At 55.9% G+C, this 27,037-nt stretch overlaps 1 protein-coding gene across 1 annotated transcript in view; it reads left to right on the top strand.

The window, feature by feature from the left end:
• Window positions 1–24,514, top strand: part of WDFY4 (WDFY family member 4) — a 275,436-nt gene extending 250,922 nt beyond the window's left edge. Inside the window, exons 53-63 of the mRNA XM_027771521.1 lie at window positions 3,733–3,886; window positions 5,743–5,834; window positions 5,953–6,165; window positions 8,617–8,761; window positions 9,729–9,913; window positions 10,675–10,833; window positions 14,843–15,022; window positions 16,846–17,028; window positions 19,045–19,126; window positions 22,649–22,760; window positions 23,780–24,514. Of these exons, the coding sequence (XP_027627322.1) occupies window positions 3,733–3,886; window positions 5,743–5,834; window positions 5,953–6,165; window positions 8,617–8,761; window positions 9,729–9,913; window positions 10,675–10,833; window positions 14,843–15,022; window positions 16,846–17,028; window positions 19,045–19,126; window positions 22,649–22,760; window positions 23,780–23,846 (1,572 nt within the window). The 3' untranslated portion in view covers window positions 23,847–24,514. The remainder of the gene's footprint in view (window positions 1–3,732; window positions 3,887–5,742; window positions 5,835–5,952; window positions 6,166–8,616; window positions 8,762–9,728; window positions 9,914–10,674; window positions 10,834–14,842; window positions 15,023–16,845; window positions 17,029–19,044; window positions 19,127–22,648; window positions 22,761–23,779) is intronic.
• Window positions 24,515–27,037: the final 2,523 nt, after the last annotated feature.

Below are 27,037 nucleotides of genomic sequence, written 5' to 3'. Positions count from 1 at the left end.
TTGCTCCCCAGTTCCTAGTCGTGGAGAGAAAGGGACAGAGAGGCTAGATTCATTCAGCACATCTGTCGGCCCTAGGCCACCTGAGGTACATCTCACACACTCATGCCTGCACATGCACACATGGACACACATATACATTTCACACATACCACTTTCATACCCAGAGCAATTATCTAAGGTCTGCAGAGGAGAGAATGGACCGTTACACAAGTTTCACAACTCATTTCTGCTCATTTTGCAAGTGAGTGGACACTGAGATGCCCACCCGAATCTTCTCTGTTTGAAGCCAGTGTGCTGTCCACCATCACATATGGACTCTTTGGTGGACTAAGGCAGCAGCTTAGATCAACCCACATATGGATGGTATCCTGCAGAGGCATCGTCTGTACAGGAGACTGTTCATTTATAAGGAGAAATGTCTGTAGTGGGCCTGATTGTAAACACAATCCCAACCCAGCTTCATAGCGCAGTTGGGAGCAAACTAAACTGCAGTGCTGGCCTGAGGGTTCATCTCCCCAGGTCAGCCTAAAAACATGCAGGTACATGTACATGTGCCCAAGTTCTGATGAGCTGGAGAGAGGAAGGGGATTGGTGCCTGACAAGCACTTGTCCAGGGTGCTGCTCATTCTCTCTCTCTTTCTCTCTCATGTGTTCTCTCTATCATGAGTAAAAATAAATAAACTGTTTAAAAGTGTATCTATTATCCTATTATCTATTATATAGAGAAAGTCATGATGTACTATAGAAGTGAAGATGTATCTATAGAAAATCATGATGTACTTTTCTATTTTTTTCTATGCAAAAATGCGTTGTGACTTTTCTGACTACCCAATAGATATGACAGTAGGTTGATTGTGCTCAGTTTCACTTGGGAGAATCAGCTTTCTAGCACATTTTATGAACATCTTTGTGCAATTAGGGCCCCTGAGTACATGCAGTTACTGAATTTCCTATGGGTCTGGGTCAAGAATTGAACCTTGTCTTCTGACCTATGTGCTTTTCCCATGTTGAAGAGAAGCTTAAGAATGAAGTGCTTCGGCAGGGATGACAGTGCCCGTAGACCTGTGTCCTCACCAGAAAGGAGTATTTCCTGTGACTTTGACATGCCTTTTCAGGGTGTTTATTCTAGTCCATGTTCATACTCCCAGACTTTTCCCCAATTTTAACTCATGTCAACATCCAGCAGCAATCCTTGTCAGCCACTTCTTCCGTCATTATTTTGCTCTTAATTCTGACTCATCTCTTAGCAATATTGAGCAATTCTAAACATACTTTAACTGAGGAGCTAGATTTACATTATTTCTGAGACGGTGACCTTTTACCTCAGAACTCTCTAGTCTTGGCTTTGCTCTGTAGCCTTCCGGCCTAAATGTCACATGAGACATTCTTTTACCAATAAGAGGGCACTTCTTCGTCAACAGTCATAACCTCGCTAGTATATTTTCCCCAGTATGTTGGGATACTTGCAGGACTCATTATTCTTTGAGTTTGTTTGTTTGTTTGTTTTGCCATACGGCACTTGCTCTCACCAGAGAGAGGCAAAGAGAGAGAAAATGAGAGATCATCCCTCAGACAGGCTGGCCACGCCACAATCCCCTCTTCTCCATTCTCCTCCTGGAATTTTGGGCAAATGCACAAATGTGCCTGGCATGATTTTCAAGCCCTGCTTCAAGACTTGAACCATGTTTGGCCATGTGGGACTCCAATGTCACCTCTTGGCCCAGGTTCATTATTCTTAATATTCAAAGGATATCTGTAGAGTGGATTCGGAAGTAGATCTTGCTTCTCTGATTACTTTGTTTTCTTCCAATCTCTAGACTTAATTGTGTTATTTATTGATTGAGTTTTGGCCTTTCCCTGTGCAGGCACTCTGTACACCTTAATTGGTCTCCCTGCCCTTAATCGATCTCCTGCTCAGCCTTTCACTCTCATATCTTCTCTTCCTTCTCTGCTCCTTTCCTTTCCCAGGAAGCAAGCCCTAGCAGGGTCTCGTCGCTAGCAGCCACCAGAGTTTACGCCGACCCACAGACGCACAAGTAACAAAGCAACTCCATTTTCTCTTCTAGGGAATTTGGTGTTTGCTTTGTATTGCAGAAGTGAGAAAACCCATTAATTTTGAAACAAATGTATGCAAATACATTTATTAATATAGGAAATAGGAAAATCAGTTATTGCTTCCTTTATAAATAATACAGGCTTAAGTTTTAAAGATATTACTTTTGCTAAAATGCATTAGACAGCTGTGAAAAAATAACATTTTTCTTTGTGGTAATATCTTTAACCAGATTTGTAGCACTAACAATATTTCATATGTATATATTATTTTTATTTAATACAGGTAATCTTTTTATTACCAAATCATATTGTTTCTCAAGAGATTACCATCAGCACTCATAAAAGCTGCAGAAGAACCCCAGCAGGAGGAAAAGGCATCAATCACCCGGATGTAGGGCTCGGGCTGAGATTAAATACACGAAGCTCTTAATACATTCCAGTGAGCGACTCGTCAGGGGCAGATCGGTTTAGACCCACCTCCCTTTTTATCTCCACTTCAGTTCTAACTCGATGGTGGGCATCATCCCCTGGTTTCATTGGGAGCAGAGAGAGTGACCTTGGGGAGAGCTACGTCTTAACTGCCCCCCTGCTGTGTAGGTCGTAACCCCACGTACCCAAGTCTTTCTGGTGTCCCACCCTTATGTGGAGAATGACCTGTGGGCCTCACTTCCCCACGATTCTGCCTCGGAAAATTAACCAGTCGGCCCATGCCTTCAGGATGCCCAGGTGTGCCTGCCGTCTCAGGAGGAGCCGAGTCTGCCCACCCTCCCATACATGGGGGATTCAGTTTGCCCCAGGTCGAAGGACTCTCCCAGGAGACTGGCGTGGGGCAAAGTCTGCCCTTTAGAGTTGCATCCATGGGTTTGACCACCGTTCTGCCAATCACTGCTCTGACAGCTTTGGGAAAATCCGTACCCTTTGAGGAGCCTCCATTTTCTAATCTGCAAAATGGAGAGACCGATTCCTTCCTTATACACCCGCTGTGAAAACTGAGGCAACCTGCGTGGATCTGAGGTCCTTAACGTGGAGCGGGATTGCTGAGGGAAGCCTCTTGCCCTTTACCCTCCCCCCACCGCGGTAGTTGCCCCACGGCTCCTCAGGTACATGCCGTGGGAGTCCTCGGCCTCTGCAGGTAAAGCCAGGTGACCATAGACATGGGCACTGCTGTGCTGGGCCCCACTCATTGTCCCCACTCAGTCTCCCGCCCTGGGCCGACGGGGACACCCGGAAGTTCATCAGGCCACAGGTCAGGTGTGCTATGCGGGAACCAGTAGGAGAAAACCAAGTTCTTGTCAACAAGGCCCAGGCTTACTGCATCCAAGTGACTGGGGCCCCAGGAGGGGGTGTCCCTGAATTTAAGCAGTCCGAGACCCAGTCTTAGAAAGTCCTCGCTGACATCCCCCCTGTTCAGTCTGCTCTGACCTCAGATTTCCACCGTGGGCAGTCCGGATCGCTCCCTCCCTCAGAGCTCTCGTGTGAGTTCCAGAGAGTGAGTGAGTGAGTGGAAGCATGAACACGCCATGTCCGCATGCATGGTCTCGGGAGTGGACGTGTGAGGAGAGTGAGAGAAAAGTTCCAGCCTCAGGACCCAGGCCTCCGAGGCACAAGGCGCAGCAGGAGGCCTGCCAGGTGGGTGACACTCTGCACAGGTTGATCACAGCCTCCCTTTTCCCGCAGGGCGGAAGCTTCGATGTGGCAGACAGAATGTTCCACAGTGTGCGGAGCACGTGGGAGTCTGCCTCCAGGGAGAACATGAGTGACGTCCGGGAGCTGACCCCGGAGTTCTTCTACCTGCCCGAGTTCCTGACCAACCACAACGCGCTGGAGTTCGGTGAGTAGAGGCTGCTGAGGCCGGCCAGGTTGAGAGGCCGGCTCTGCCTGCAGCTCCTGGCACTGACTGACATAGTCATAGCTATGCCGGGCAGCTGGACACGGGTTCTGCCCAGGACTAGCGCAGTGGTGAGGACTGCTAGGTGGAAGCACGTGGGTAAGGAGGTGGGTGCTGAGCGAGGACACTGGGCCGAGGGTGACAGGACAGCACCAAGCCTTGGCCTGCCATAACCTTCTCTCCAAGGGTCCTGGGGCTCAGTCCTCAGTGAGGCAGTGGCCAGCGAGTGGAAGCCCTTGCTGGTAGCCAGGCCCAGCTCTGCCCTCATGTATCGTGACTGTGGACAAGCCCCACCCTCTGCCAGTCCTGGTCCCTCCTCGTCCCACGTCCCACGGGTCTGGTGCTGTCCCACGTCCCGCATGGAGGGAATGCAGTTGGTGGAGGGCAGGGCTTCTTGACTAGACTCAGCGAGCAGGACCCAGAGACTGGTGCACCTCGGGGCAGTTGAACCAGACCCTCATCCTGGGTCAGCCAGGCCGTTGACTGCATAGAGGAGGAACAGACGTGAGAGGGCCCGGGGCAGGGGCACTGGCGACCGTGCCTATCACTGAAAGCCTCCACTGCAAGTGCGTCCTCGGGGAGTCAGGACAAGCGGCTAGTGAGCACCTGCGGTCCACGGGCACCTTTACAGGCACTGAGGCCTCAGCCGGGTCCCCTCAGATGGATGGTCCTGAAGACGTTTACATTCTGAGCAGGGAAGGGGGACAAGGACAGAACCATAGACAGATCGAGGACATGCTGCCAGGTGCTGAGAAGTCCTCTCAGGGGACAGGCGAGTGAGTGGGAGCGATGGCAGACCTGTGTTCCTTGGTCCCCAGGAAGGACCTGGCTGCTGAGGAAGTTTCAGGTGAGCTGAGACTGAGACGAGAAGGCCGGGTCAGGCACAGCCCTGCAGGCAGAGAGGGCATGGGCACCTCTGCCCTGGCTGTACCGTCGAGGCTCTGAAGGGCCCGAGCAAGGCTGTGGCCAACACTTTTCTAGCAACCATCCCACGCCCGGCCCAGTTCTATGCACATGAGGTGTTTTCTCTTTTAACCCTCATACTGCCCTATCGGTAACTCCTAGCCTCACTTACAGGTAGCAAACGGAACCCCAAAGAGACTCAGCGGCTCACTGTAGGCTGTGGAGCCCAGGGGTAGGAGGGCCCAGGCTGGACTCCAGCCTCCTCTTCCTGCTGTCTGGGGAATCTCCCCCAAGACCTTGCTGTTTCTCACTTTAAAATGGAGGGAAAGTGCATAATGTTAGAGTTAGGGTGACAGTCCGGTACGCTGCTGCAGCATGGTGCCTGACATGGGGTCAGGTGCCCAAAATATGGCAGCCCACGAGGGCTCTTATGGCCTTCACCATCTAAGACACACCCAGATAAAGAAGCCGAGCATATTGGGGAGGAACACGTGTGCACACGAGGGCACTGGGACGTGACGACTGGGACCGTGACGACTGGGATGTGCCGACTGGGACCGTGACGACTGGGACGTGCCGACTGGGACCGTGACGACTGGGATGTGCCGACTGGGACCGTGCCAGCTGGGACCATGATGACTGGGACCATGATGACTGGGACGTGCCGACGGGGACCGTGCCGACCCGGCTTGTGGAACAACTACTGGCACTGCCGGGGCAGCCAGGAGGGCCTCGTGGAGACCAAGGCAGCGAGGCCGAGCTGATGAGGATGGGGACACTTCAGACAGAGGAGGCGGGAAGCCGTGTGGCCTGCACAGGACACAACTCCTGCTCGGACTTAAGAAAACCGGCAACCCTTTCACCCAGATTGACCCCGCGGTTCTCATCCCGCTCAGGCTGCATGCAGGACGGGACGGCTCTCGGTGACGTGCAACTCCCGCCCTGGGCCGACGGGGACCCCCGGAAGTTCATCAGCCTGCACAGACAGGTGAGTCAGGCCCGAGCTGGGTGTGGACCCCAGCGTCCCCGCTGCACAGAGGTTCTGTCAGCAGAGGGCGCCGGAAGCCGTGAGAGGTCTGGGTTTTCACTCTGGGTCTGGGTTCCAGGCTCTGGAGAGCGACTTCGTCAGTGCCCACCTCCACCACTGGATAGACCTCATTTTCGGGTACAGGCAGCAGGGCCCAGCTGCAGTGGAGGCCACCAATACCTTCCACCCCTACTTCTATGGTGACAGAGTGGACCTCAGCAGCATCAGTGACCCCCTGATCAAGAGCACCATCCTGGGGTTCATCAGCAACTTCGGACAGGTGCCCAAACAGGTAGGGCGTACCATCCATTTGTCTTCCTCTCTCCAAAGAATGTGCACAGCGTGAGCCTGGGAGCAAGTGGAGGTTCTCTCCCAGAAAGGAGTTGCAGAGAGGGCTAGAGAGACAAAATGGCCTCCAACTGCTTTCCTGTGCCTTCAAAATGAGGACTTAGCCCTCAGTTCCCCCGACGTTGAAGGCGATGACGTCGTCAATGATGACAGTGAAGGCTCTGGTCACTTGTTACCATTGCGTTAGGCCCCGGGATAAATGCACGCTATTTGGTTTTGTTTGTACCCACCCTGTGTGGCCTTGTGCCAGCGCGATGAGAATATCAGTGCTGCGAGGTCTCAGCAATCCTCACTATTAGTGTGGTGTGTCAGCACACCCTCCGACAGGCTCTGGGTATAGGAAGTACTCTTTGCAGATCAGGAAACGAAGCTCAGTGAGCTAGATAAGTAACGTGCCCGGAACTGTACGATGAGCAAGTGCAGAGAGAGAACTCTCTTCCCATCTGGGTCCGTCCCGAGCCTGTGCCATGTGGCTACTGTGTGGAGAGCTCCTCCCTTCTGCCGGGCCCCTGGTGAAATTGCAGGTCTCACCTAGGCCTCCCGCGCCGCTGGTCCTCCTTCCATCATGAGAGTCATTAGCAAGACAGGGCTCTGCGTTCATGTTTACCTGCTGATGGAAGACCTGCGGGAGCGTTAGGCCCTCACCCAACTGACCCCCGCCAGGTGATCTCCAAACTGCTTTGGTGTGGAGATATTTTTTCCTAACTCCAAACACCTGGATTGAGAAACACAGCCCCGGGGAATGAGTGCATACTCCCAGCAGGGGCCAGGGCGCTCCTGGGCAACAGCCTTCTCTGCCTGCAACCAGGAGGCTGGGCGGTGGGCTCCTCTTGCAGCTGGTGCAAAGCTAGAATCATTTTTCCATCTGGCCTCATGTGACAGGCTGAGGCTCCCCGAGCTCCGGGCAAGGGGATGGGAGAAGGGCTCGAGGGGGCCAGATAGCGGCTGCACATCCGGCTGTGTGCAGGGAGGCTTCAAAGGGGGGAGTTTCAGGAAAGCAGCTGGGCAGCCTGCTGGTTTTACTTTTTCAGTTACAAGAATATAATAATATAAAGTACTAAGGGCATTCAAAGTAGTGCCGTCACCATCCAGCCGTGTCCAGTGTTAGGGGGCATAGCCCATATCCGAAAGCTAGCATCTTTTCCCTCAGTACGATGAGAGAAGACACATGATTTTAGGCTTGGATTTCAATTGAGTCCCTTCTCCATTCTGCCCCTGAGATCTTGGGCATGTATGCACACGTGCCTGGCATGGTTTTCAAGCCTTTCCAGTCTGGGGCTTGAACTATAGTCAGTCATGTGGGAGGCCAGCGCTTTAACCACACCGCCAGCGATGTAACCACGACGCCATTTGCTGGCCCCTCAAATGAGCTTTGAAAAAATATGTCTAAGTAATCAGAATGAGACTCCCAAGTGGTTCCAGTCTGAAGACCAGCACACTGTGCCTTCCAGGGGCTGTTGGTGGATGCTGGCATGGGTGCCCAGTCTGTGGGTCCATTAGTCGTTCGGTGCGAGGAAGAGCACTCATTACTAAATCCCACTGGGAAGTCGTCGCTCTGATTTCGGCTGTGCTGACTGCCCACCCCACTTTCCTGGAGAGTGTGCCTTTGTCCCAGGCTGTAATGAGCAGAGGCTGCTCCGTGTCCCTCTCCATGTCCCCAAGACCCTAAGCCCCACTGCCCGCGAACTGAGTGGGGGCCGGCTTCTACCTGTTCCTGCCCTCCAGCGTGTTTCTGGTGGATGTCTGTGCCGGGGAGCACAGGACCACGCTGAGGCTGGACAGGGCAGCCCAGCAGGAGCACAGCTGGGAGGCCGCAGTTGAGGTCTGAGGCTGGCCCAGCCGCACACTCTGACCCAGCAGGAAGGACCACTTGTGACACAGTCTCCTACTTAGGTCTTTGCCCAGTTATGCAAGTATGGCATTAGGAACAATATTTCTGTTAAAAAAAAAAAAAGATTAAGAAAACTCACGGGGTTTGCCTGTGTTTTCCAAAGTATCTGAGTGGATGCTCTGAAAGAATTCTGTGTTGTCGCCTGGGGGAGAGCCCGAAGCAGTTCAGTTCTCCCGAAGCACAGGAAACGGCCCAAGCAGGAAGGGAGCCATGTCACCTGGGGAGGGGAGAGGGCCACTCTGCCCAGGTGTGAGACTCAGCTCTCCCGGGACCCAGGGCACATCGCGAGATCAGCCCAGGCGAGCAGCCAGGAGGGCTCTCTGTTACCTTACGGAAGTAGCTGCCCCTCGCTGAGCCCCAGGCCCCTCCTCTGCAGCACTGAGGTCAGACCGGAAGGCTGTCTGTGCTCAGCTCCCTCAGGACCGAGCCCAGGGGTGTAGCCGTGGCCTGCATGGGGCACCTCCTCTGTGACCATGTGGTGTGCAATGTCCTCTTGCCTCTCAGCTCTTTACCAAACCCCACCCGGTCAGGACTGCGGTTAAGCCTGCCCCTGGAAAGGATGTGTCTGCACCATCCAGCCTGCCCGGGCACCCACAGCCCTTCTTCCACAGCCTGTCAGCGCTGAAGCCTTCCCAGGTCACAGTCAAAGGTGAGCACCTGGTCATGCATTGCTGGTGGCCATCCGCTGTGTCCCTTCAGGGACTGGGCTCCTCAGAGGTTCAGGGACGCGGACCTGGGCGAAAGATTGGGGTCTGACACCGAGCGACTATGTCTGTAGTCACGTGGGAATCTGGGGAGGCCTCTGCTCTGCAAGTGTCCAGGACCTCCTTTGTTAGACCTGACTTGTGAGGAGCCAGGTGTCTGTCCGTTTCAGACACCCAGAGCTCCCTCTCTCTTTTATAAACACACGTTCGTTCCATATATAAACAGCTCTCTTTCCTGTACACACAAACATTTCTCCTCTCTCTCTCTCTCATACACACACACACACACACACACACACACGCTTCTTCCTCTAAAGAGTAGCAGAGAGGTCCTGGGCAATCCAGGGGAGACAGCCAGGCCCAGCCCTGCACCATGTGGAGGAGAAGGGCTGCAGACCCATCAGCAGGGACCAGGTGGCAGCTCTCAGGTGTAGCTCAGAGACCCGGTGCAGACCTCGCCAGCCAGCTGGTCCTGGGCACCTTCTTTTAACTCAGTTTCCCCATTTATAAGATGGGAGGATAGTGGCCCTGCCCTCAGGCTTGGTGTGACAATGCTGTGAAGTGGCTCTGTCACCAGGTGGCTCCAGGCCAGCCCTGACAGGAGTCTTGCAGATACAGGGCCCTCCGAGCAGCTGGCAGCCTCACTCTAAGGGCTGTACCCAGTCTTTCCATCTGAGCAGCTGCCAGGTCAGGGCTACAGAGGAGGGGACATCCTATCAGTGAGCCTCTCCCAGATCCTGTCCCCTCTCTGCCTCCTGGGTGTGGGGAGAGTGTTCTCAGCTCACCTGGCCCAGGGTCGGAAGGCGGCGTCCTCCACCAAGGACCCGAGTGGCCTAGCCATGGCCCTCCTCCGCCCAGCCAGACTGGTGCTGCCTTCCGTGCACACATTCTGCCGTACTGACTGGGGGGTAGATATGTACCTCTTCTCTCTAGGCTCCGAGTCCCCCAAAGGGGCCATCGGCCACATCGTGCCTACAGAGAAGAGCATCCTGGCCGTGGAGAGGAACAAGGTGCTGCTGCCCCCGCTCTGGAGCACGACCTTCAGCTGGGGCTTCGACGACCTCGGCTGCTGCCTGGAGAGCTACGGCTCCGACAGGGTGAGCGGCCCGGGCATCACGGCCTGGCTTGGCCCCCAGCTGGGACGGGGAGCTCCCAGGCTCGCCGGCCAGGCCCAAGCAGGACCACACCCGGCCGGGCTTCCCATGCCTGCAAGTGTAAGGGGCCATGCCCGCTGTCCAGCTGCCACTCCAGAGCACTCTGACCTGTCTCTGGCTATGTGGCATCGTCCAGACTGGGTGGGATGTCGGGGGCTCCTCCTGCCCCAGCCGTGGTTTAGGTCAGCCGACTCCCGGAGTATGTCAGAGGCTATTGGAGTAAGCCGCCACTTCCTGGCCCTCCATGGCGCAGGCCATCCAGCTGTCTCTGCCTTTCCAGCTCCCGCCCGTCGGCCCCGCTGCCCACCCCGCCCTCACACGGCCCAGTTCCTGACCACCGCGCAATTCTCCCCTGCCCCTCCCTAGACTTGCCCCCTGGCTTCAGGGGCAGCCGTGGAACCGGCCTCAGGTGCCCAACTGAGTTCCGTCCTGGCTGTCCCAGGCGACCACTGCTTCCTGGAGCTCACGTGTACTGCCAGGGCCTCTGTTGGCCCCTGTTCACGTGTCCCTCCGTGTAGCTGGAGTAGGAGCTCCTCCTCAGGGACAGGCCTGGACGTCCTCAATTTGGTCACTTGAGCTCCTGAACACATGACATGTCCCTGGGCCCCCAGGCACCCAGGCTCGCCCATGTCCCCGTCCCTGTGCCGGCCCCGGCCCTGCCACCCCATACTGGTGCTCATCTCCTCATCCCCTGTTGCCCGCAGGTCCTGCTGACGTTTGAGAACCTGGCTGCCTGGGGCCGCTGCCTGTGCGCCGTGTGTCCGTCCCCCACGCTAATTGTCACCGCCGGGGCCAGCAGCGTGGTGTGTGTGTGGGAACTCCAGACAGCCAAAGGCCGCCCCAGAGGCCTGCAGCTCCGGCAGGTGTGTCACTCTGACAGTACGGTGCTGCTGTGGGCACGGTGACCTCGCTCAGGCAGGGACAGTGTCCGGCAGGTGTGTCCCTCCGACAGTGCGGTGCTGCCGTGGGCGTGGTGACCTTGCTCAGGCAGGGACAGTGTCTCAGTCGTAGAGGCAGGTGTGGCTTCTTAGACAGTGACAGTGCCTTGGCAGGCAAGGGCCTCAGGCAGGGCCAGTGCCTGGGCACAGTGAGCAGTACGTGGCCTCCAGGTGGCCTCCACGGAGACCACGCCTCAGTAAGAGAGTCCAAGCCACACGTGGCTCCTCCTCGTACACATCAGGCCCGAAAGTCCGTTCCCTGCCTGGATAACGGCCCTGAGCCTTTGCCAGGGGCTGCCGCCTGCCAGTCACTGCACGATCTCCTCTGCTGCCTTCCCAGCTGGGGCCCTCGTCATTCCTGCCTCACTGGGGAGAGCAGCTGAGGGCATGGGCGTCAAGCGCTCACCCAGGTCACAGACCCAGAAACCGAAAGACTCTCAGGAGGGAAGTGGCTGTGGCGGGAGCCAAACCGCCCACAGGTGCATCCCGGTCCGGCCTCAGCACCACCACCGGCGGGACGCCCCAGGCAGTGCTCGCCATTAGCTTAACACCCAGGATGTGCCAGGGCCCCAGCGTGCCCATTATGGCCCTGTCGGTAGAGACTCGATTGCCAGTCTCGGGAGAAGGAACAGCTCAGAAAGATGGAGTCTGCTCTGAGCTAGCTCGCCTGGACCCCATGCTCTCTCCCTGTGTGCTCCTGAACTTGCCCTGCACTGTCACAGGGGTCACTTCCAGCTCACTTTGTCTGTGTCTAATAGAACCCCAAGGCAGCAAAACCCGAGACAAGCCAGACAAGATGCCCAGAGTTCCTAAACCATGTCCTCTGGAGTCCAGTCCAGGTTTCTCGGGGTGACTTTTAAGCACTGACCTTTCCCCAGAGCCTGCCCTGGTCTCCTGGCCTTGCCCCCAGTGGTTGCTGGGATGGTGGTGTGTGTGTGTGGGGGGGGTAGGTTGGTCCTCAAGGTCACTCAGTAATTGGGAGGTGGAGGAGTGAGTGGGGAGGTAGGAGGGAGGAGGGAGGAGGGACCCCTGGGCTTCTGCCTTCTCACCTTCTCACCTCACCTTCTCACCTTCTCCAGTTGCTCCTGGCATGTCCTGGCCCCTCTTGGCTGGTTTTATTCCCAGCCCAGGTGCCTACAGGGTCCCTCTGCTGGCATCGCCCATTTACATATCCCCTGGGGACTGCAGGGCCTTGCCACCTTTAGCCTTCCTTCGGGGCGCCAGGAAGTGGCCCTCGCTCCTGCCCCAGGCTCCTATTCAGCAGTAAAAGCCTGTGTTGATGCCATAAGAAGGTAATTTATAGTCCTCAGCCCAAAGCAAGAGAAAAGGACGGGAGGCATCCTGGGAGCTCTCACTTCCCAGGGAACACAACCTGCAAAGGCTGACAGTGGCCTTGAGGACCCCCAGGTCCGGGCTGCTCTGCAGGACCTGCCCCTGACTTGCAGGCACAGAAGTCAGCCCTCAGTTTTTTTCTTTTTTTTTTTAATTATTTTATTTAACTTTATTTATTCATTCATTTATTTATTTCAATTTGACCAGAGAGGGATAGAGAGAGAGAGAGAGCAAGCCGCCAGGTCCGGGACTCAAACCACAGTCGGCCATGCGGGAGTCCCGCTCCTAGAACCACCAAGCCACCTGCCAGCCCCCAGCCCTCAGTTATTAAAGTGCCCTATTTCAAAAAATTTTACAACAATAAAGAGAAGTTTCAAATTCACTTCAAAGATACACAATTCTCTACAACCCTTTCATTTTTCGTGTACTGCCGTCCCCAGATATACATATTTATACCTTTCTGATCATTTTGAAAATGTTTTTATTCTATTTTCATCCAGCCTTCAAATTGGTTCCATTATTCCAGTCCGTAATTTACATTTCAATGTTCCGAATGATTCCATTTCCATAAACTTACATTTCACTTGTTTTGTTATGTCAGTGCCCCGCAGTTCAATAAAGCATTTCTCCTACAACTAGACAGTTAAGCCGCTTCCAAGTCCGAGCCGTTGAAAACAGCGCCGAGAACGTCTCCCAGAGACCGCGGTTGCTTCTGCCGGTTTCCTGAGGCTGCGTTTCCAGGGCTGGGATTCCTGAGCGGTGGCCTAACGCTTTCCAGAATGGCCCCGTAGCTTGACAGCGCCACAGCACTGAAGGAGAAGCGCCCATCCCGTCGGCATGGGGGTGTTTTCGGGGGGGTGTATTTTCTTTCTTTTCGCTATGTTAGTTAAGTACAAGGTGATTCAAGGAAGCTTCCCAAAGTGTTATTCCGACGAAGCCGAGCAGCCCATTGAGGCCACACTTAAACTGCCACCGCCCTTGCCTCCTTGGCCTCCCTGCCCTTCCAGGGTGGCTGGGGCGTGGGCGCTTACACGTTCCCAGGCGCTGCAGGTCCTGGCCGGCTGGACAGTCGCGAGTCTTCCCTAGTGGGCGGCCCCACGCACAGCGCACAACTGCCCCGGCAGAGAGCAGGTGCCGGCCTCTGGCTCAGAGCTTCTCCTGAGGCCCCAGCACGTAACCTGGGCCCCTGCCCTGTATCCTCTGGGGTCGCTGTGTCCCCAGCAGTCACAAGTTAGTCACCAGATTTCGTTCATTCTGGGAAGAGAACGGGGAAGTCACTGTCTAGTCCTCTGCTGTCCCGTGTTCATGTAGACAGCCCCGTTTTCCTGAGACAGCCCAACCATGCTGCGGGGTCCTGCCCCGCAACCTGCCAGCACCATCTGGCTGGTACCACCTCAGGCTCCACTGGGGACAAACAGCAACCCGGGGCGGAGCTCTTCATTGCACTGACCGGGCAAAGGGACCCCCAGCCCACTGACCAGAATGAGTGGTCAGCCCTCTCTGTCCTGAGAGTGACTGACCACTAGGTAGGCCATGCCAGCCACATTCCCTAACGCCGTGTCTACACTTCCTGGCTGAGTCCAGATGGCAGCGAGCACATGTGAGCACGGCGGGGCATGGTGCAGCCCGCCTGGAGTTTCCGGGATGCTCGTGCTGAAATGCACTCTGTTCCCAGCAGCAGCGGGCCTGGGCCTTGGGGGTGGCTGGTCGGCCGCCTCAGGAGAGCAAAGCTTCCAGTCACATCTGGACACACGGCCGTCTGTGAGGCAGCCCAGGCCCCTCGTGGGCCAGCCTGAGAGCCAAGCCCAAGGCCCTGACTTACCCGCCGGGCTGAGCCCCGATCCAGGGGGTTGGAAAGACAGACTTTATTTATTATTTTCTTTTTCCGTTTTTCCCCCCGTAGGACACATGCATCCACATGACAGAGATAGAAACAGGAAGTGAAAAAGCGGCCATCCCTCCCCTTAGGATTTTGGGCAAGCAGGCGCATGTGCCCAGCGTGATTTTCTAGCGGCTGGGTGGGACTGGGCCTGCTCAGCGTGTGGGAGCCCAGCGCCTTCACCACCACACAACCTGCTGGCCCCAGTCACAGCTTTCTGAGGGTGACCTGACCTCCCCCTCCCTGTGCTCAGTGTGCCTCCGGGTGATGGCTCTCACGCTGCAGCATGCGTGAGACTCCTCCCCGGGCTCAGCAGCCCAGACCACGGCGGGCCCACCTCCAGCGTTCCCAAGGAGGAGGCCTAGGGTGTGGCTCAAAACTTCGCACTCGGACGAGCTCCTAGAACACTGGTCTGAGCACCACACCGTGCCAACCTCACCTCGCGTGAGTGTGCCTCGTGCTTCAGCACTCAAGGCAGAGGTGGAGTCTGCAGCACCAGGGCGCACTGCCCCCTGGCTGGGCCTCAGCCCCTGGAAATGGATGAACTGAGCGGCCGGCCGCAGACAGACTCGAACACTCCCCAGATCATACCAGTGGGGAATTTCTGATCACTCTGAATAGCTCTTTCCTTATCTGGCCCAGGGGTAACATGAAGGGTCGGGTATCGCCCAAGTTGGATTAAGGGTCCCTCCCATAACCCTTGGGTCTGTCTTCCACCCCTAGGCCTTATACGGGCACTCGCAGGCTGTCACGTGCCTGGCCGCCTCCGTCTCCTTCAGCCTGCTGGTGAGTGGCTCGCAGGACTGCACGTGCATCCTGTGGGACTTGGACCACCTCACCCACGTGGCCCGCCTGCCTGCCCACCGGGAGGGCATCTCGGCCATCGCCATCAGTGATGTCTCGGTAAGGCGCCTGCTTCTCCGTGGCTGTGCCCTCCCCGTGTCTGCGAGCTGCCTAGTAGTGTCGTGGCCAGCACCCCACGAGAACGTCTCGGGCAGGAGAGACTGAGCACCCTGGGATGCTGTGCGGCCCCGAGTGTCGGCGCAGCCCCTGTGGTCAGCGTGTGCAGCTGCACCTGGTCTGGGCTTTTGCTTCCTTACCGTCCTCCCGTAGGTGGTGAAGGCTGCAGAGCACGTCTGTTCTGCATAGGCCCTAGGGGGTCTGGGCAGAGAGACCTGCCTTAGGTGAGGGGTCTGCTGGGTACAGCCAGCCAAGTTAGCTCTTTAACTGCGAGTCAGTGTTGAGTGAGCAGGTGCCTCTACTTGTCCTCCCATCTGGGTCAACAAAGATGAGCCTCTCAGGAGCCTGTGTGTGTGTGTGTGTGTGTGTGTGTTTGAGAGAGAGAGAGAAGAAATCTATCTGTCTGAGAGTAGAGTTTCTTTCAGGCTAGGAGTCTTATTATGGGATATGGAGGTTCCTGAGGATGCAGAAGGTTCGGCATATGTTCATGAAAAATTACAGGCCATAAATAAAGTGGGCAGAGTGCTCCTGGCACAGGGAGATGATGGAGGAGCCTCCTGCTGCCAACTTTGGCCAAACGTTGTGTTCCAGATTGTCTTGGATCCAAGATGAATGTTCGGTGGTGGGTGGAGGAAGAACGGATGTGGGGATGGATGGGTAGATGAATGGGGATGGACGAATGGGTCGGTGAGTAGGTGCACAGCGAAGGAAGAGAATGGAAGGCAGGTGGCTGGGTGAATGGGTCAACAGCTGGCATGTGTGTAGATGGCTTTGTCAGTAGAGAAGTGGATGAGTGGATGGAGAGTGGGTGTATTGATGGATGGACGGAGGGTGACTGGGGAGATAGATTAATGTGCTGGGAAAGGCACCACACCTGATCGGGGAGAAAATAAAGTCTATAAGGCGTTATGCCCCTGAACTCCAGAGAAAACTAGGGTCTTCTGGTACCAGAACACATCATTCAGGGGTCACTTGACTTCAGAATGTGCCTGCTGGGCCCAGCGCTGGGGCGGGACAGAGATGTACCAGACCCGGTGCCAGACTCGGTCATCCCTAACAATTACTGAAGTTCCACACTGGAGCCAGCCCAAGGCACTGTAGAGAACTGCTGAGTTTCCTACAAACCTTCCATGCTTAGGGAAGGGCTCAGAGGCAAGGCCCAGCTGGGCCCTTGGTGACAGTGGCAACTACTCCAATGAGTACAGAACAGAGAAGACTGAAGGCCAGAGTCTGGGGACGAGCATTTTTGGAAACACAATGGAAAAACCGCTCATCAGAAATTTTATCTTGAGGGACATTGCACAAGTTTATGAGCCACATGCAATCATTTGGACCTCTGTACCCTGCCCCACATCAGGTGACATCCAGAACTCTGCTCTTCATGGAGCAGGACTAGCCAGCCAGATGTCAGGCCTGTGTCCAAAGCCAGGGGTGGTCTTCAGGATGGCTCGTCATTTCACCCGGTATTTGGCCAGGGAGAGGGATCTGGAAGGAGCCCTGAGGATGACCAGTCAGTATCTGCCAGAGAAAGTGGCATACACACACATGGTCACCGCATGACGGAGCCGAGAATTTTCCACCGTGAAAGCACAGTGCACCTGCAAGTGGCACGCAAGCAGTGGGTGTCCTAGGGGCTCGTGGGGCACTGTGATTGGTCTCCAGACGATGGCAGATTGGCACTTGGGTGTACTAACTGGTGGATGAGCAGTGGCAGGTGGGCAGGCAGTGACTCTAGCTTAAAGTGAAACCGCCTGTCACCGCTGCAGGGCACTGTCGTCTCCTGCGCAGGACCCCACTTGTCCCTGTGGGATGTCAACGGGCAGCCCTTGGCCAGCATCACCACAGCCTGGGGGCCCGAAGGAGCCATAACCTGCTGCTGTGTGCTGGAGGGGCCTGCGTGGGACACAAGCCATGTTATTGTCACTGGGAGTCAAGACGGCATGGTCCGGGTAAGTGTCCTGTGGGCAGAGTGGGGACACGGCCCGAGGAATGCACTTTTCTCAGTTCCACCTGCATCTTCCAGGGCTCCACGCAAGGGAAAGGAAGCCGACGTTCTTTCCAGGCAGAAAGCAAATGTTACATATATTATAAGTTACATGTATATATGTGCATACATATGCACACATAACATATGTATTTATCAATATATATTTCTATGTTTTCATATATACATACATACACATTATATGTATATATATGTACTATATATGTTTACATACAAATATATGTATATATGTATCTGACACTATACAAGCACACAGGCTAAAACAATGTTACGAGCTATGAACCCTGAATGGTCACATGCAGAAGTCCATAGTCTGATGCTAAAGAGATGTTTGTGCCATTCAGTGATTCCAGCCCTGCTCACTGAGCCATCCTTCCAACCTATCTGCCCACCTACCCAACTATTTATCTTTCCATCCACCCATTTATCCCAACCACCACTCCATCCATCCAGCATGTACTTATTCTCTCCATCATGCATATATTCCATTCTTCCACCCATCCACTAATCCATCCACCCCCCCACCATCGGTCCCTCTATCCGTCAATCCATCCCCCACCCAACATTCACTGAACTTGGACTCCATGGGAAGCACTCCATACAAGCCACTGCAGATGCAGAGATGAATGACACTCAGGCCCTTCTCGTCCAGAGGCTCATATTGCGTAAGAAGAAGGCAGTCCTTGCTAGGGTTAGGGTAACCCAGGGGCGCTGTGGGCTCTCCGAGAAGAGCCTTGGGGAAGAAAGAGCTTCAGGAAGCCAAAAGGAGAGGAGCATTGAGGTGGAAAGGTAAGGCAAGAAGGGTAAAGAATGAGCGAATTTGAGAAATCATTAAGAGGCTTACTTAAGAGACTGGCCACTGAGTTTCACATTTCATGGACAGAAATGTCAACTGAGTATCCCAAGGTATTCTAGAAGATGCCCACGGAATTCTCCAAGCATTTATGCATGCATGCTGTATGTTAGCATGGCTAAAATGCAGCCCTGGTCTCCAGGCCATTCACATCCAGTCTCAGAATAATGGCAGGGATGACGCTTTAGGAAACAGAAGGGAGTGATGTGGTGGGGGCCCCGGGAAAGACTGGGTTTCTCTCCAACAGAGACCTCAGGAGAGGCGGCATTTCAGTTGAGGGAAAGACAGAGCAGATGGGGAAGGTCATGCAACTGAGGGTCCAGAGTGAGCAGACAGAGAGACGAGGCTAAGGGTGACCCCCTGAGAGACCCCTTTGCAGAGCCCACCTGTGGTTTATGAAGGGCACGGGGTCCGTGCAGAGAGCAGGGTGTCCTGGGCTGGCCAGAACTTGAGGAGGTTGTGAAGGCATAGTCTTGGTGGAGTGTGGGCCCCACCTGGGGGCAGTTCTCCCAGCTGGAGGTGGCTGAGCACAGGCTCACTCTCTAGGCCTTCCCAGAGGCATGATGAGGGTCTTCATGCACTCAGTACTCATCCACTCCATATGGTGGCCATGCTCCCGGCTTGCCCCAGTGTTCTGCTGCAGCTGGGGAGGGGCCTCCCAGGAGCACTTGAGTGGAGACCAATCCTATCCTTCAGTGCAGAAAGTCCAGACTCAGCCAGCCTGAGTGCACACGGCAGGGCTAGGACCAAGGCCAGTCACGGAGGAGGGAAGGCCTCCAGCTGATGGCACTGGGGACAGAGGGCGTTAGCAAAATAAAATGGCCATAAACAGGCCACAGCATCTTGTGCCTGCAGGTAAGGGCTGGGGAAAATGCATTCAGGACTCGCCCAAGCTGGAGTCATGATTGGCCAAACCTCCAGGCAGGGGAGCTGGGGCCTAAATAGCCTTTTCCCAATATTAAAGCAGCGTTAGAAGGGGCAGGGAGGCCTTGCCCTACTGCTTCCCTTGTGCCCCCAGCTGTGAGGAAATGGGAAGGGCCAACCCCTCACCCCCACTTGCAGACCAGTCCTTTCTCCTGCCCACGGCATCTTCTCTTTTCTGGACAGATTTGGAAGACTGAGGACGTGAAGATGTCTGTCCCCGAGCGGGCAGCAGGAGAGCCATCAGCTCAGCCTCCGAGCCCAAGAGGTACAGTCTGGCTGCAGTGTGCCCAGCTGGCTTTGCCCTGCCTGCCCTCTCCCACCTCAGCCCCGGGCAGCACCTCTGCCCAGCCATCGAGGCTCTGGGGCTTAGTGCCAGGTTTGAGGGCAGGGACAGGAGAACAGCTTGTTTTCTGCGAGTTGATGGGGGGATGTGCAGCAGCCAGGAGAAGCCCCATGAATACTGGCCTGGGCCCTGTAGGGACCAGCAGGCCTGAGAAGCTCCTTGGACACGGATGAAGTTGTCAGGGCCTCCTGAGCTGTAGGCAGTGGAGACACACCTTGCTGAGCTACAGGCGGTGGAGACACACCTTGCTGAGCTGCAGGCAGTGGAGACACACCTTGCTGAGCTGCAGGCGGTGGAGACACACCTTGCTGAGCTACAGGCGGTAGAGACACACTTGCTGACCTCAGCTGGTGTGCTCCCTCTGCCTGGACAGCTCTTGACTGTCAGATCCCCAGTCCAGGATCCAGCTGGCTACTGACCTGCCAGCCCGGCTGCAGACAGGAGCAGTGAGGGGCCACTTTCCCAGGTCGAGGAAGGGCTTCCATTGTGCTCTTCCCAGACCACACCCTTGACCATGCTTCAACCCACCCACCTCCATGGCAAAGCCTCCAAATGGCTCTGAAGATCACCTGCATCCCATCGCCCCTGGCAACGCCAGGTCCTGTTACTCAACCCAGCTACAGGACAGGGCGGGAGTGGAGAATTTACCTGTCAGTGTACAGCAACGATGCTCACCCCTGTGGCCATAGCAGCGCCAGCACTGCAGAATAAGCTTACCCACAGACACTGCCACCAACCCCCACGTGGACACAGGCACGCATGTCCCCATTACAGCTGCCACCCCTCACTTCACCACAGCCGCCATCATCACCCCTCCAATGCGGCCGACCTTCCCTCAGCAGATTCTGGCCCAGAACTGAGACGTCTGTCATGTTATCATTCTTTTTTTTTTTTAGAGGTTTTTGCTATAGGGTGCGTGGGCTCTCCAGACAGACAGAGACAGAGAGATAGAAAGTGAGAAATCACCCCCCAGGGAGAATGGCCACGCCGCAATCCCTTCTCCTCCATTCTCCTCTCAGGATCTTGGGTACACACGCACACGCGCCTGGCGTGAGTTTAAGCCACCGGGTCCGGGACTCGAACCACAGTCGACTACATGGGAGTCCAGCGACATAGCCATTACGCTAACTGCTGGTCCCATGTCATGTTATCATTCTGCTCCCTGGAACTTCCTGGAACCCATGCCTTCTGAAAGGAGTTGCCACTTTCAGTTAGACTGTTTCTAAAAAGCAGTCCAAAACCTCATCTAGCCGGCACCCAGTCGTGGATCATGCACTCCTTTGTCATGCAAATGCACACCGACTTCTGCTCAGCCCCTTCTGCCTCCTGGGCTCTACACTGAGAATTCATTTCTTCCAGATACCACCATCCATCCGGGGGCCAGGTCAACAGTGTGGGCTGGCCCCGAGCGTAGCATCACCAGATCCAGAACCACACTCAGTTCTCTGGTGTCGCATCTCTCGGGGACGTGGGGACTGTAGGAATCAGCCCACCTCAGTGTGGAAGGACAGGGCTGTGGGGCCTGTGCATTCTAACGGCCTCACAGCTCTTTAGAGAGCAGGGGCCAAACCTCGTATCCTGCTTCTACCCACTTGGAAGAAGACTCGCACAGCGTCCTTTGCCCCAGCCTGCATGGGGAGCGTTCCTAGGGCACGCCTGCATCAGGCCACTCGCCATGCTAGTCTTAGCTTGGCTGCCCTCATCTGAAGGCCCAGCGAGCACACAGGGCTAATTCTGCAGCCGTCAGCCTCGTCAGATAAATGGCTGTCAGGGTGACTGCTGGTGGCTGGCTGGGCTGGGGTGGGTGGGTGGGCAGTGGACACAGGACACCTCCAAGCTGTTCCCTGGTTCTGTAAGAGCTGGTGGTTTCTCCCCTGCATCAACAGTGAGCTGAAGTTGTGCTCCTTGGCAGTGGGGTCTGTGGAACAAGAGATGGGAAGCAGGGAAGAAGGGTCTAGACGCAACTCCATCCCAGCAGTTCTCCTGGCCCTCAGTCTCCCCCTTCGTCACATGGACACGCTTCCTGTATGTCCCGTAGTTTAGACTGCTAATGACAGAACAAGACTAGACTAGACTCATCTAGTCCACGAATTCAGGTCATTATTGTAATTTGCTCAGATACCTTAAGAATTTCTTCTCTCTGAACACAGCAGCGGTGACATGAGGGAACTTATGAGATGGTATCAGGCCGACAGGGAGCCTCAGGTCCACACCCTTCCCTCTGTCTGTCCTGACCCAGGACCACCACTGCCCCACCCAGGACTGTGGCTCCAGTTTGAGGGAAGATGAGAATGGAACGATGCCCTGGCACAGATGTACGCATTTTTCAGAAATCAGGGCAGGCCGCAGCTTCAGGTTAACAAATCCATGTGCATGTTTACACACCTAACCACGAGGACACGTCATTCTTGCACTGCTCAGAGGTGTGCTGTTGGAAAGGGACCGATGTGTGGGTGCTCACGCGTGTCTTCTCAATGTGTGTATGGCCGCATCCCTCAGATGTCTGAGGGGGCAAGATAGGAGATCTTTGAAGATGTTGAGGACGCCCTGATTGCGGGAAGATGGGACCTAGTGTCAGCCTGGAGGCCCCTTGCTCGTCATTTGCAATAAGCACCAGCCCGGTTGAGTCCAACTTATTTCAGGAAACGTCCTACACATTTGGACTCGATCAGGTACATGAAAGTGCTAAGAAGACTTGTCGTTTGGACTTGTGCAAGATTTCCCAGGTGCTCCGTCCTGCTTCGGGCTCTCCCTCTCCTGTCCCCCCCGCCTGCCCTGGCATACGTGCCTGTCTGCCCCCGTAGCCGACCACCGTGGGGCAGCCGACGCTGCAGTGTCAGTCCTTCCCGTCCCACAATGAGGCCTAGCAGGGACGTGCCAGCCGGTGTCTCTCCACCTCGCCCTTCACAGTGAAGGAATTACTGTTCGGCCCCAAATGCAGTCATTAAAATGAGTGAAGTAACAATCATCGAGTTATATTTTTTGAAAAAACGTTCTCAGCATTTAATTATTGGTTGTGGCGTGAGAGGATTTAGATAAGTTGATAATGCCGACTTTATGTAATTTATTTTTACTAGGCAATTACGGGCTGCATTACATCCTGGCAGCAAGGTATTGTGGGGCATCTTATTAAGCATAAAGCCAGTAAACACTGATGAACAATTTTGCTGAACTAGGCATGCAATTTAGAAAGCAATAATACACAAATCCAATTTGGTACACAATGGATACCGCGGCACGTCAGCACATGTAACCATCGCAGCCTGCAAATTAAATTGGGACGGCCCTTTTTGCAACAGCACAGGCCAAGATTAAATATATTTTCCCCGCAATTTAACAAGTTGCTGACCACAAATATAAACATGTGCGGATGTGTTCGTGGCCCTGCGTGTGGATGCACACGTGCACGTGTGTTCTAACTATTCTCTCATATGCTCCCTGCAGGCCACAAGTGGGAGAAGAACCTTGCCCTGAGCCGGGAGCTGGACATCAGCCTTGCTCTGACGGGAAGGACCAGCAAGGCCAGCCCTGCAGTGACAGCGCTGGCTGTGTCCAGGTGAGCACGGCCTGGTTCTCCAGGCCTCCAGCAGGGGTCGCTGCAGCCATCCTGGGAAAACCGCAGCTGCCTTGGGCTCTGGCTGCCAGGCCTGGGGAGGTGACTGACCCCACTAGAGGGAGCCAGGGAAACCCACTCTATAGGAGAGGCAGGTGACGTGGCTGTGTAGGACCCTCGTCCACGTCTGGAGGTTTCGTTGGAGTTTTTCTTTTTTAGCTCACACATGCTCTTGCCCTCTCACCTTTTAAAATCTATGAATTCATAAAGAAATCCAAAAGGTAGAAGGAAAGGGTCTTTTCCCTCAAAAAGAATCTTCCTGAGTGGCCGATGGCGACATTTGGTATGACGACTGTCCTACGCTAACACTAACAGAAAGTGCCTTTCGCGAGCTCCAGCCACTGTGAAACAGCAAGTGTCCTTTGGGACACCGACACATCGTTCTGATTGTCACAGTAGCCCCGAGGAGGTAGCTGCCCTACCAGGCCTGTGCTACCCCCTAGGAAGGGTCATCACAGGACATCACTGACCCCGAGAGCTGGCCTTCTACCCCTTGCTGGTCCAGAGCAGGCCCCCGCCGTCCTGGTGGGCACATGGTGTTCTAGAAGGCAGGCCGGGCTGTGCAGGCATGGGGACCGAGAAGGAGCCTAGGCCCCGCTCTTCGCTGGAGGACTTTGTTTTGCTCTGCCTGCTTCCTGGCTACACCTCTCCTGGGACAGATGGGAGGCCCTGCAGGTGCTGGGAGAAGGGGCCAGGCCTCACTCCGGCCCTTGGAGCCCAGCACTTGAGCTCCCCTTGGTGCCAGCTATAGCTCCCACCGAAAAGTCACCCGCCCCCGGGGCCAGAGGCAGAACCCTCCATTTCTCCTGCTCCCTCCCCCAGCTTTGAGGGAGGCGAGGCCAGGTGTGGGCTCCGCCAGCTCCTGGACCAATCCCCCACAGTGCAGTTCTGGGGTGCGGGCTGGGCCAGGGGCACTCACAGGCCAGCCTCTAACGCTCTCATCTTTCCTTTCTCTTCCCAAGAAACCAGACCAAACTCCTGGTCGGCGATGAGAAGGGGAGAATATTCTGCTGGTCTGCAGACGGGTAGGAGGGCGGCGGCGCGGACGCTCTGGCCTGCAGCAGGTGCCTGGAGCGGCAGCAGCCCAGGCAGAGGCAGCGGTGATCTGGGCCTGGGCCGTCTGGAAAGGAAGCCTGGGATGTCTTCTCCCACGGCTCTCCAGGAGGAGCCTCTGCGATCAGAGCTTTGCGTCCTGGACCCTCCCGCGGCCCCTCGGACCTTGGCCTTGGATTCTACATCCATATGCTCCCTTTTTTACATTTAGTGGCTATTGTTGTTTTTGTTGTTTTGTACCTTAGGGTATGTGCACTTACCAAAGAGAGACAGAGAGAAGAAAAGTGAGAAGTCACCCCTAGGCTGGACGGTCATGCTTCAGTTCCTTCTCCTCCATTATCCCTGGGACTTGGAGCATGCACACACACATGCCTGGCCTGATTTTCAAGCTGTCGGGTCTGGGACTTGAACCTCGGTTGGCCATGTGGAAGTCCAGCACCTTAACCACCCTGCAGAAGGGTATACTTCTCCAAAAAGATAGTGCACACATTCGGGCTGCAAACTGACCTGTGGCTCCCAGGCACCAGAATTACACACCGAGCCTTGAAGAGGGCTCACTGCACTGAAAACAAAAAGGCTCCTTACTGGAAACTAGCGGAAAAGATTGTATTGTCTTTATTTTATTAAAGTAATGAACTTCCCAATGCCAAGGCTCTGGATTTAAACTCACCACTCTCTCCTGGTCAGGTACTTCCAGCTCCACGCTGAGAGAGGTGGGCCAGTGTCAGGGAAGCAGAGCCCCCATCGTAGCATTTCCCAGAACCCCTTCTCATCCTCCCTGGACACTGGCTCTTCCCGTCATGGTGCAGGGGGCCATGGCTGAGCACGCCCAGCTTCCGAGGCTGAGCCACAGGCTGGGGGCCTGAGTACCGCCTGTCACAGGTGAAGGGAAGGGGCCTGGGGCGCTCACTCTGCCATGAGTGTAGCCCTGTCCCCACAGCCACAGCACATACGGGCCCTTCCTGTGGCCACAGTGGCCGCCATCCCAGTCAGGCTCCAGCTTGGCCAGCCTTTCCCAGGACCCAGCTTGCACAGAGATCAGGCCCAGCCCCACACGCTGCGTGGAGCCGTGGCTCACCCCAGGGATGTCTGAACTGTTTCCATCTGGAGACGCAGACGGGTAGTTACCCTGTCTCCCTGAGGAATTCTAGTACTTTCTAGTGCTTGGGTCACTCTCCGTTGAGTTGGGCATCAAAGTTTCCTCCCTCTCCACAACTTTAGAACCTCTGAAAAGGAAATCACCTGCCTCTTTAGTGAAATCGAGCTTCCGTGGCTGCGTGGGACTCAGGAGGGCAGGCTCCTTGTGGCTGCGTGGGACTCAGGAGGTCAGGCCCCTGGGTGCTAAACCCCTCTGGGGCCATGTGGGGTTCCTGCAGAGGCTCTGATGGGTGTCCCTACCCAACTTGGCTAGGCCAAGGGATAGCAGGCAAAGGACTCAGTGCCTTCTGGCCCCAGGTTGGCTGTCCCCCAGAGGTGGCAAGTCAAGGTGCATACGACTATGTCATAGACAATGAGGGTTGGTCGGGAGGGATCCATCTCTGTGTGAACCTTGAGGTCTTTGCAAAGGGGAAGATGGAGGAAGAGTGGCTTCTCAGGGCCAGAGTGCTCCTCCCTGGGCAAGAAGGGCTTGTACCTGCCCTGGGGTCAAGGCCACACCAGTGCTGTGCCATCGGCCTGTGCCCTCGGCAGCCAGCTCATTTCCAGTCCCCCGTCTGGGACTGCATAGAGGCCCACGGAGGACCATCGCCTGCAGAGCAGAGAACAGCACCCCCAGGAAGGCCCAGAAGCAGGGTCCGCTGTCACCTTTCAAATAACAACTCAGCCCCGTCCAGGTCCGGGGCCAAAGGCTGGCTTCAGGTCACTCACACAATGAGGGCTTCTCCTTTCATGTCCCCATATCAAAGGGAAAGTGGGGCGACGGTGCCAGCCTTCTCGCGGGGTTCAGACCTCTGTGAACACACAGGGCTGGCGGTGGGAGAGCTGAAGAGACATCTCATGCCCTGGGGAAGGTGCAGGTGACCTGCCGCTCTGCCCGTGTGCCAGGGCTGCCATGACACGGCACTCCAGGCTGAGGGCCTTGAATGACAGAAATCCGCTTTCCCCCAGGTATGGAGCTGGGAGTCGGATCAAGGAGTTGGCAGGGCTGGTTTCTCGGCCTCCCTCCTCGGCTTGTAGGTGGAGTCTCTCCCTGTGTCTTTGCATGGTCTCTCTCGGGGCGTGGCCATGTCCCGAGCTCCTTTTGGAAGGGTGCAGTCATCTGAGATTGGGGCCCTCGTGGTGGACTTCATTCTGACCACGGTCACATTCAGAGGTGTTGGGGCTCAGGACTTGAACACAGGACTGCGTCAGGACACGATTCACTGAGCATGCTGGAGAAAGATGGTGGCCCTAGAGCAAGACCTGGAAGAGTAGCTATGACTAGCCTCGTGGCGATGGACGGAGGGTGTCACGGGAAGAGGGGACGCACTGGCAAAGGCATGGGGCATGTGGGCTGCCAGCAGGAGGAGCTAGGTGAGAACGGAGGCTGAGAGGTGGGGAGGCTGTGGCTCTGGGCAGGGGCAGGGCGGGGCCGTGAGGCCAGCAGACAGGCGTCCTCACCACGGGGCCGGAGTCCCACATGGCCCCCGGAAGCTGCTGCACCAGCCTTGGCTGTGAGCGAGTGTGGATGAACGAAGGTGCCGTGGCGGCAGGCGTGGCCAGGCTGGGGGTCCTGGGCATGGAAGCAGCGCTGCGTGATGCCCCGTCCAGGCAGCCCTCCGTGGTGGGGTGAAGCAGGACGGAGGGCAGAGGTGGGAGGAAACTGGAGGAGACTAGGCCAGGTGTCGTGCCCAGGGCCAGGTCACGGCTTCCCCACACCTTCAGCACTCAGCGCTCGCCTGGCCTCTCTGGTCTCCACGTGCTCTGAGAGGCCAGGGAAGGGCCACCCATGCAAGCATCTTGCCTCTAGTCCCAGGTCACCGAGGGAAGCGGGGCCCACAGGGGCAACTGTGAAAGTACAAGGCCTGTATCATGGTGAGCACCGGAGGCCCTCTGGGAGGCGGTGTCACTACTGAGGGTCAGCTAAGGCTCCGGCTATGGCCACCTCTCCCCCCATACAGGACTGACTTTACCTCAGGCATTTCTGCACCAACAATCGGAATGTGCCTTAACCAGGCCCCTTGCTCCCA

Source organism: Tupaia chinensis, unplaced genomic scaffold (assembly GCF_000334495.1).
Source record: "Tupaia chinensis unplaced genomic scaffold, TupChi_1.0 Scaffold000221_1, whole genome shotgun sequence".
Lineage (NCBI taxonomy): Eukaryota > Metazoa > Chordata > Mammalia > Scandentia > Tupaiidae > Tupaia > Tupaia belangeri.
The sequence above is the reverse complement of the archived record's forward strand: the minus strand, read 5'-3'. Positions and strand labels throughout refer to the sequence as shown.